At 32.9% G+C, this 11,060-nt stretch overlaps 1 protein-coding gene across 1 annotated transcript; it reads left to right on the top strand.

Moving 5' to 3' along the window:
• Positions 1 to 6,239: 6,239 nt before the first annotated feature.
• On the top strand, positions 6,240 to 9,886 carry LOC108909695 (probable chitinase 10). The gene is made up of 10 exons (XM_018714100.2): positions 6,240 to 6,255; positions 6,336 to 6,457; positions 6,655 to 6,822; positions 6,907 to 7,453; positions 7,531 to 7,941; positions 8,026 to 8,246; positions 8,311 to 8,432; positions 8,610 to 8,910; positions 8,966 to 9,079; positions 9,135 to 9,886. The coding sequence occupies exons 1-10, from the start codon at positions 6,240 to 6,242 to the stop codon at positions 9,279 to 9,281; spliced, it is 2,169 nt and encodes a 722-aa protein (XP_018569616.2). The 3' UTR covers positions 9,282 to 9,886.
• The last annotated feature ends 1,174 nt before the right edge of the window (positions 9,887 to 11,060 follow it).

The following is an 11,060-nucleotide window of genomic DNA, read 5'->3' as shown; positions in this document are numbered from 1 at the left end:
AGTGACATCTATTAAAGAAAAGCGAGACGACGAAAACAAAGATGACCACCGGTCGCTCAATTACAAATGGAAGTGGATCTTATTTGTGGAAGGGCGAAACGGGCGGTGACTATGAGACTTCATTATAGCCATCCTTCTCTATCGCCCGTGATTCATTCGCATTCTATGATTTACTTTATCGCTCTCACGTAACGGCCGATGAACCATGGGGACTTTGCGACCCTGTATACATACACACACATATATGCATATACACACATGTACACATATAGTATAAATACAGTATAAATATACTAATAAAATACAATAAATAACAATAATGTAACTATCTGTACTAACAGAATGTTATTTGTTTTAGTGCTCTCTTAAAGCTAGCTAGTGATACGCTAAATTTATCTATATTGGAAAATAAATTGTTGTAAATTCTGAACATTCTATTCAACGGCGAACTTTGTACAGAGTTAGTGTGATAAAATGACTCTTGGAATAATGTATTAATTCTAAAATTTCTGGGTGGTATATAAATATTTACAAGATTTAATAAGTTAGGAGAGTCAATTAGATTATTTAGAAGTTTGAACAAAAATATTACGTCATTCTGATCTCTCTTATTTTCTAAAGATCCAATTTTAAATGTTTGTTCTAGAAAAGCCGAATTCTGGAAAGTATATAGCCAGGGGTCGGCAAGTAATTTTAGGTGGGGTCCGGATACTTTGGAAATTTTGAACGAGGTCCAGAAAGAAAATTCATATTTCTAATTTTTTATTTTAATTTGAACTCAAATTTAATCTGCTTACTAAGTAAGAAGTCAAAACACTCACACAATTGTAAAATACTAGAAAAAATGATAAGATTGACACTTAAACGTAAAAAACATTTTTTAAATAATTTATTTGAGTAATTTATACTTTCAAAAAATTTTTGGCGGTCCAGTATTTTACCTTCCGCGGTCCGGACCTGGACCGCGGTCCGCCAGTTGCCGACACTTGGTATATACCATAGTCACTTTAAAATTTATGTATCTAAGAAATTTGTTTTGAATCGCTTCAAGACGGGAGTTATGAACCACATACTGGGGATTCCAGACGGTTGAAGCAAAATTTATCTTACTATAGACATAAACAAAATATAACTACTTTAAGGAATTTGCCCATCTAAAATCCTTAGATACTTTAATGGTAAACCCTAACATCTTACTACTTTTCAATGCAATGTAATCTATATGTAGGGAAAAAGTTAATTTCTATCAAAAATAACACCTAGGGCTTTTCCCCTGTAAGTAAGAAAGCCTTTCGTTATTAAAGTTATAGTCAAATCTAAATAAACTTTTATTGCGAGTAAAACAAATATAATAATATTTCTTGAAATTTAAATGTAGTTTATTCAACAAGCAGTAGCTATAAAATGTATCAAAATCATTTTGAAATAACATACAATCCGCAAGGTTATTTATTTTAGAATATATCTTAAGATCATCTGCATACATTAAAAAATTACAAAATTTAAAACATTTATTTATATAGTTTGTATAGATTAAGAATAATAATGGACCCAAGTGAGATCCTTGAGGCACTCCAGAAGTAACTGTGAATGAAAAAGAACGGTAACCATTAACCGTTACCAGCTGCGATCTATTGAAAACATATTATGTAGGCTATTTTAAAAACTTCCATGCACGCCGTTCTCAACCAATTTAGCTATAAGATTGTTGTGGTTGATTTTATCGAACGCCTTGAATCTACCTGAATTTGACAATCCATGTAGTTATTAATAGATATTGTAGGTGTACTTCAATGCTGGTTGGGGTTTTAGTCCACAGAGTAGTTGTTCCCACAGTTTAATTAGTTAAAATATCATGTGATGTTTGTTATCGTCCTTTCAAATTTGTTCTTAAACCAGAGGAAAAGAAACTAAAATTTATGTGTCTTGCAAACGTTAATTTTTTTACACACCGTTGTTGTGTTAAACTTTATATATTTAGGGCAAACTATAGAACTATTAATTTTAGTAATAGGTCTAAGAATATTTTAAAATTAGAGAAAATATTTAGTTTCTGCTTTTTTTAAGACAAATAAAATTAAATTTTCATGTACAGTGTCACAGGTGATATCTGCTAGTAAACAGACGAAATCCATGTCCGTTTGAAAATGGTATCTACTTATAAGATATTGCAGACATCTACTTCACACATGCATTACCACTAACACAAAGATATGAAGACAGATGGCATTAGCTATACGTATCTAAATCTAAAGGTTCAAGGGGAAAAGAAATATCGGTATTAATGTTGTAACGATAATCAATAACCAATTGTCTAGAATAATATGTAACCAATAACGATGTGAATCTACGTTAATGATTTTCTGCTGTTCAGTCTTATTTCTGAACTACACAACAAGTAATTTTTGATGTTATAGTATTTCCCAGCAGTGTGGTGTATTTTCCACCCCTTTTCGTTCAATATAAGCGGGCATACAACCCTCTTCTCGATTCATCTAGTCGTATCAGTTGCCAGTAACGGCACATGGATGGCGCTTTATTTATTGATACCACCGCATACTGGTTGTTACCTGAAAAATAACAGACTACGGTTTTTAATTGTTGCGGTAATGGTAAGCTTTGCAGCTTTATCTCGTAAAAGACTAAAACAGTTTGTTTCTAGGATTCAATAATTTTTTTAGAAAATTTTAATTAGGTTCTATTTATGCAGAAATCTACGTTGGGGACGTCCTTCCTAGACGTCAATGATACTTAACTTGTTTTGCAGAACTTGGCCAAAAAACTATGTACCAAAGTCCCGCCTATTATCAAGTGATGTCATTTCCACCAAAGAGTATAAAATTATCAGTCTCTTCTCCACCGAAGTGGAGAAACAGTTGCGCTCTTGAACTGCCATTGCAACTAACGTATATAATAAACTTTAGTTTGCTAATATACGAGTAAATTGTTCTAACAATGAGTTATGAATTCTTTAGTGCCTTCCTCTGTCTGTGTCTTCTATGTAAGTTATCCAATCATATTTTTAGCTTAAAATTAGCTTAAAATTCAGTTACTTTTATGGTAGAAGAGACGGAGTCTTACTATTTTATAATTCGCGATTCATACAATCGATCTCATAAGAAATTATATAAATATGTATAAACAATTACTCAATACATTTAAATGGAATTGTATCTTTATAAATATGTATATTAATTTCTAGTTAAAAATTAGGAATGGATATTAAGACGTGCGTGTTTACGAAATTATAGCAACAAGTAATATTACTAAAAAAAAAACTCGAAACAAGTTTCTCACGTGATTTTCATAATTATATTTTATTGTCTGGTATTAAGGTCTATCTAGCTGTAAACATCAACATATTTATCTGTAATTAATCTTGTCTTTTTTAGTCGCTCTGGACCTTCAAAGCGTTTCCTGCGGACTCGGGAATTCTACATACGTAAGCCGAAGTGGACAGAGTGAAAGCGATGAGTAAGATAAAATTTTTAACTTAGGTAATTCAAATCAAGTTTAAAAATTTCCCTATAATTAATTATAGGGAATTATAATTTCCCTATAACTTATACACAGGGTGTTTGCAAACTTAAACAGGATATTTGAAACGTAAATAAATTGAAGTGTGAAATGATTACCTAAAACTGAACTAGCTAATAATTTTTCTATTTGCTACAGAAATCGGGATACAGAGGGGACCACACGTCATTTACAGTCACCTATTCTCCACTATTTAAGTAGTATGTAAGCCGGGAACGATTCCAGTGGTTCTCAATAAATTCTAGAAATTTTAATTATTATTAATTTTAAGCACATTTTTGCATTTTCAACGATTTTGATTGTTGGAACTGTTTATTGTTAATGAATTCTACCTACAATTTAAAAAACCTCTTCAAGTTTGTAAGCATTCTGATTGCTCTTTGTCACCAACATCTAAGTGTGCTAAAACGCAATTTCAACTATTAATTAGTGACTAATAATATGCAAACGACTACTCTGCGGACTAAAGCCATAGAATTTGATGTCAAATGACTGTAGGCCATAATTTTAGGAACAGTTTAGGCTTTATTTGAATTAACTTACTACCATTTAAAATAGGGTGAATATTCGAAAGCTAACATTAAAAAAAATGTTATTAAAAAAGCAATTTAGTTAAAAGCACAAATTGGAAGGGATATTAGAACATGGTAGGCAAAAATAAAAGTAATAATTAGTATTAATCTATACACATTGTCATATTTTTTACATCTTGTATTTTGTATATTGTTTAATATCTATAAATATTCAGATATTATTTCCAGTTTTGAAACAGCAATCCTTAAAACTATTGTGGTTTATTTAAATATTTAAATAAGTCAAGTATATACTTTCTTATTAATAATATTTAGATAGATTATTATAACTTTTTTGTTTTAGATAATTACAAGGATAATTATTAATTAATATAAGTGAGATATAACTATAAAATACTAGATAAGGCGTGTAATTCATTCTTGGACGGGGCTATAATCCGCTGAGTAGTTGTTTCGTGCAATATCATTAGTGGTTCATTAAAGGCTTAGATTTTATGTTGTGTTTTAGCATATTTAGACGTTGTTATCAAAGAGCAAATATAACTTCATCAGAAGTTTAATATCTTACATAAAGTAAAAATATAAAAACTAAAAGGATCAAATCTGCCATTTGAGCACTGATTTTTAAACTATTTTCTTGAACATAAGATTTTCATTAAATATAAGGAAAATAGCAGAATCAATAACGAAAAGATAACTGTTAGAAAGACAAAACGTAATATTTTATCTCTAGTAACTACACAGCAGCTAGAGAAAAACCGCATCCATCGATATGGTTTCTTTTAAATACAGTTAACAATCATCTATAGACCACATTTTTTTGACAAATCATGGCTTATTTGCTTCTTTGATAATATACTTTTACAAAGTATATATTTTATTCCTACTAACTATTTGGAAAAACTAAAGTCAAAACTAACACTTTAATTCTAGTATCTTCATTTTTTTCAATGATTATTATTATTATTATTATTATTATTATTATTATTATTATTATTATTATTCTTCTTTGTTTTTTCTGGGCCAAGACTACGTCTATTAGAAACATAGAAACAGATACATTGTAAGTGCACTAGCCTCACCCGTTGCAATACTTTTAGGGCTACGTGTGAGTTACCACCTCACCCTAAATATGGAAGATGGTCTATTCTTAACGGAGAAGGAAGACCTGGTGACCACATAAAGCAAAACAGCGTGGTAAAGTTTGAATGCGATCCAGAGTACAAGCTGTCGTCTCGAAGTTCCTTCCTAATATGCGACGAGCATTGGAGTTTGTCCAAGATTCCGATTTGCGAGAGTAAGTGGAATCTACGAAACCGTTTAGCTTTCTAAATGGATCATAACTGAAAGACGCTGATCTCTTATTTACATTTTTTATGAAGAAATATATGAAATTTCACTGCATCGAAGTCGGAAGATGATTTTTTTTTAATTGCATGCATCTTCATTATTCAAATCTTTTGCTGAAAAGTATAATATTTATAAAAATTCGCTGTAAATAAATACTAGCTTCCGACAATCACAAATAGGTTTTAAATTTTACCGAAACCTGTTTCTTGGACATTAACTTACATAAATATATACCATATTTTTTAAAGCTACTGGAAAAGCATATAAAAATTACGAATTTTAAACATCTAGATACTTATTTTAAATATTGAAACAAATTAAACCTTTTTGTATTTTCTACATAATTCTTGCTACATCAAAATTTTCTCTGAATGTTGATTTTGCCTCGATTATTGTAGAAAAATGTTCACCTAAATATACATCACCCACGACAATTGTGAGATGTGAGGACAAGTACGGAAGAGAAGTATCATGCGACGAAGCAGTAGATGGAACTTATTTATCATATAACTGTATCCCCTTCTACGAAACTCCTTTTGGCTACAAGAAGACCATTCTCTGCGTGGAGGGCACTTGGAATTTTCCAAACCCAGTCTGCCAACCAGGTTAGTGGTTCTGTACTTTTTCTTAATTCCTACATTTTTCCCATGAAAAATCTTCTTAAAAATAAGCCTTAAGTACTATTTTTGGTTATAGTGTGCGGTAAAAAAATTGACAAAGACACAATAAAACTAGTAGTTGGAGGACAGTGAAGGAAAAAAGGGAATACCCATGGATCATTGCTGTATTCCAAAAATTGGGAAATGAATTTACCAACATATGTGGTGGAACGTTGGTTAGTCAACGGATTGTTATTACTGGTAAATGCGGATTTTCTGTCTATGACTTTCATTTAAGTAAACTTTTTGATTTTAGCTGCTCATTGCGTAGCAAACGATTTTGGAGATGAACAGCCTCCAGAAGCATTCATGGTGGGCGCAGGAAAATATTATAGTAAATTTAAAGATCCTAGAGACCAGGGTGCTCAATATTCAGAAGTACGATTTACAATAGATTTTTTATGATTTGAAAGGATGAATTTATGTCATCTTCATCATGTTCGTAAAATTTATTTTAATGGGAGTGACAGAGACTTCTTCAAGTAGTCGTTTTGAATGAACGAATAATGATTATCCTATATTCCAGTATAGTTAGTCTTATTTGGTAATACTTCTTTTTTTTTCCTTAATTGCAGATAGCTCGAGTTGTTGCGGAGCCAGGATACAAAGGAAATTCTCAACGTTTCTTGGCAGACATAGCTTTGCTTATAACTAAAGACTTGATAACGTTCAACGATGTAATCCAACCTGTCTGCTATCAGGATTTGTTCAACATTCACCTTCAAGCGGGAAAAGTAGGAGTGGTAAGGCGAGAAGAATATCTTAGATTACTACACAAGTCTTATGAAGTCGATATCTAGCTAATAATGACTTTACAATACTTTTAGGTAGCTGGATGGGGGAAGACTGAAAGCGGGAAGTATTCTGATGAGTTGAGAACGCTGGAAATTCCCTACAAATATGAAATCTCATGTTCACAAGAACTTCCCTCAAACTGGGCGGAAAAGTATAATACAAACGACAAAATCTGTGCAGGATTTGTCAACCAAAGCAAAAGTGTTTGTACGGGCGACAGCGGAAGCGGTTTGTACTTTCAAAACCCAGAAGATAACAGATATTATATTCATGGAGTGGTCAGCATTGCTCCAGCAGAGGATGGGGAGTGTAACCATCAACAAAACTCACTCTACACCAAGGTAGCACATTACTACGACTTTGTAGACCGACAAGTTACACGGCAGTACGTAGAGCAGTGTTCTCTACCATCGTACCCCAACAATGGAAAATGGATCATTCCAAAACAGGACAAGAAGCCAGGGGATATCGTACCTTCCAATACAGTGTTGAAGGTGGAGTGTAACCAAGGTTACGAATTGTCTTCTGACAGTGCTTTCATAGACTGCGAGTCGTCATATGCCATACCAAAATGTGAATGTAAGTTTTTGAGGCACTAACAAATTTAACATATCGTTAATCAATTGTGAATGCTGATGGAATTACATCTATTTCAGTGCTCTGTCCAAAGCTTGATTTCCCGGACGGCACCACTTACAAGTGCACCAGCAAGAGAGGAGATGACATAGATTGTTCAAAAGCAGTACACGGTAGCAGCCTCACCTATTCCTGTCCAGAAGGCTACAAGCTACCATCTCGCGGCAACAAAGTTAAGTATTGCAAAGGAGGATCTTGGGGACGTCATAAACCTAAATGTATAATGGATGATGATATCAAGCAAACAGTGGCTATCGAGGGAAAGAAAGTGGTGTGTACTTACGCGAGTTGGTCAGCCCATAGTGGAGTGTTTCCTGAAAAGTTCAACGCATTGTTATGTACCCATATCGTATACGCTTTTATTGGCATTTGGGAAAAAGGCGATGTGAGAGTACAAGAAGATGAGCTTGATCTTGATGGGGAGAGTAAAGGTAAACAAAACCTCACTCTGGCCTGTAGAACTTAATGTTTCTCTAGGAAATAGATATTTAATGCTTAAATAATGTTTGTTCCAGGTCTTTATCGAAGAGTTACTGATTTGAAAAAGGATAACAAAAATTTGAAAGTTCTGCTAAGCATTGGAGGTTCTGGAGCGGCAAATTCATCTCTCTTCTCTGACATGGCTGCCCATGATAGTAAAAAAGCAGGATTTATTCATAGTGCTCTATATTTCATTAAAACATACAATTTTGACGGTGTGGATATAGAGTGGTATTACCCAGAGCCAAGCGATAGTGTAAATATTGAGTCTTTAATAAAAAGTAAATGTAAAATTAATATCCATATTTTATTTCCTGTAGATTAATTACATAAACCTATTGCGAGATTTTAGAGAGAAATGTGATGAAAAAGGATTGCTTTTGACAGCTACAGTTCGACCTCATCTTGAAGGTACAGGATACGATAGCAAAGAAATGGCTAAGTGAGTACAACAGACTATTCTTTAATCAAATCTCCAGCCCCCAATCAATCATATTTTTGACTACAGTTATTACTAAAAAAAACTTTACTTTTCATTTGGAATATATGTAATTGTTATATAACTTAATTTCTTCGGTTGTAGGTTTCATAATATTATTGATATTTGTCTTATATTTAGGCTTTTGGACTGGGTGCACATAAAAAGTTATGACTTCTATGGCTCTTGGAGTGCATATACTGGCCATACTTCTGCTCTATATCCAGCGTCGATTGAAAATGATTGGGAGAAAAACCACCTCAACATCGAGGCAGCTGCGAGTAACTGGATTAAATCTGGAATGCCCAAATCCAAACTGATTTTGAGCATTGCTTTTTATGGCAGATCCTTTACTCTTAAGGACAAAAATCAACACGGCGTTCACGCGCCAATCAAAGGCGCTGGACCAGGCGATGTTGATGGATTCATTAGATACTCAGAGGTAATATGCACATTTCCTATGAGAAATTTCAAATATTCATTGGATTCTTTTTCAGATTTGCGCATTTAAAGACTGGACTTCGATGTGGGATGATGAACAGAAAAGTGTTTATTCGTATAAAGATGATAAATGGGTCAGCCATGAAAGTAAAGACACCGCCTGGATAAAGGCAAGTTGTACTTGAAAGTAAAAGTCGGATTTAAAGAATTAATTGCTTTTATCAGGGTGCCTATATCAAGGACAATGGATTCCTGGGAGTAAACGTGTGGCCCATAGATGGAGATGACATCCACGGCAAATGCGGATCAAAACAAATACTGCTGAAACATGTTCACGGGGGTTTAGGCAACAATCCCAATTTTGATGATTAGTGTGAACTTTTTTGTTATTGAATCAGACGGGGTACCATACGTGTTATACGTGTTGCGTATGTCTTTAACCCTGCTGTTAAAAATGTATTGGTGGATTTTCAACCAATGTTTGTTACGTCCAGGGTAATAAATTCAAAGACAAACTAAAAGAGAAATAGAATTGCTCAAATATAAATTTTTCTTTACAAATAATTGTTCAGTATAAATGTATGAGTTTTCCATAAGCTAGGCAAGTCATTCCATAGCGTAAATAACATAAGTGTGAAGGGGTAAATTAAAATTATTTTTAATTCAGTACAAGCATTCAGTTTACCTTCCTGCCGCTATTTGGGGGAAATCAGGGAATATGAAGGTGATCTGATGAAGGTGATTTGATGATTCTGAATAGTAGAACATATTTGAGAGTAAATTGCTTGAATGATTTTAATATGGTGATATATTTAATGTTTTATTTAATTCAAGCAGTTTGAAATTAGGGGGTGAATTTGAATGCCTGTCGAATTTAGATTTTTTTTATCTCATGTAATTTCTTAATAAATTTCAAAATAAAGATCAGGACCTACGGACACATGGTTTCCTTTCCAATATCTGGTTTAGCACATCAGTATCTAATATTCGTAGATTCCCGTAATTTTTCTTTTAATTAGAATTACATTTAAGTAATCATTTTTTATTCATATAAATATTCTTTTATTAATTTCTAATAGTTTTGAAATGTACGAAAATAAAATTATTTTAATCACATTAAGCAGTTTTCAACATACGAGGCATATCCACAAAATAATAGTACCCAATTTTTTAAAAATCGAAACGGTAGTTGAGTGTCCCATGGTGACAAGACATTAGACATATTTCAGAGACTTAATTTTGAAAATTTGGGCAATAGTGTTTTCGGGTATGCCCTTCTCAACTAAATTAATGGCGTCCACCTAACGCTTCCGGAATTTGACGTCATCTTCGTTATTTTAAATGGAACACCCTGTACATTGTTGCAGTTTTGGATTCTACGTCAATTTTTAGGTGAACTTTCATAAAGGTTCTTAAAGTTTTCTTTGACATATTTAATTAAAAAAATTACAAAAGATGTGTATTTTACAATAATAAAGTTGGGGCGATAAAATTTATAGGAGACATAACTAAAAGTCTAAGCTTCTCTGCCATAATTTCAAAATAAATAACTTAATTTCATACAGGGTGGTAGAAAAATCCCGAATTTAGTCAATTTTAAACCATCTTAACTTATTTTTTTAAATGGAATACCCTGTATATTTTCTTATTTCTTTCTCTTCCGAATGGTATAATGGTTCCCTATATACAGGGTGGCACAAAAGTATGGAAATCCCTGAATAACTCGTCAGGAGTATTTTCTTGAAAAATTATAAATACATATGTTTTACGATTTCTTCCCTGGCTATTCAATGGCGCCCTTGTATTCGACCTTGATCTTGACCTTCAAGGTCATTTCAAGGCCAAATTGATTTTTCAAATGGGAACCACTATTTTTTATTGTGGATTTGGAAAAGCAAGAAATTTTACGTCCAAATATGGTTTCGACCATGACTTTGAAAATGACCTTCAAGCTCAAATGTGGATCGACTTCCAAAAGTCCCGGTACGGTAGAACTTTTGAAGAATGTATTTTGGGAAAAAAAATGTTTTCAGACAATAGTGTAAGGATTTCTCCCTGGCTATCTGATGGTGACCTTGGATTTGACCTTGACGTTGACCTTCAAGGTTATTTGAAGGTCAAGTTAAGTTTTTTAAATGAGAACCCCTATTT

This window comes from Anoplophora glabripennis, unplaced genomic scaffold (assembly GCF_000390285.2).
Source record: "Anoplophora glabripennis isolate ALB-LARVAE unplaced genomic scaffold, Agla_2.0 scaffold323, whole genome shotgun sequence".
In the NCBI taxonomy this organism is placed as follows: Eukaryota; Metazoa; Arthropoda; class Insecta; order Coleoptera; family Cerambycidae; genus Anoplophora; species Anoplophora glabripennis.
This window is presented reverse-complemented; position numbering and strand designations above follow the sequence as displayed.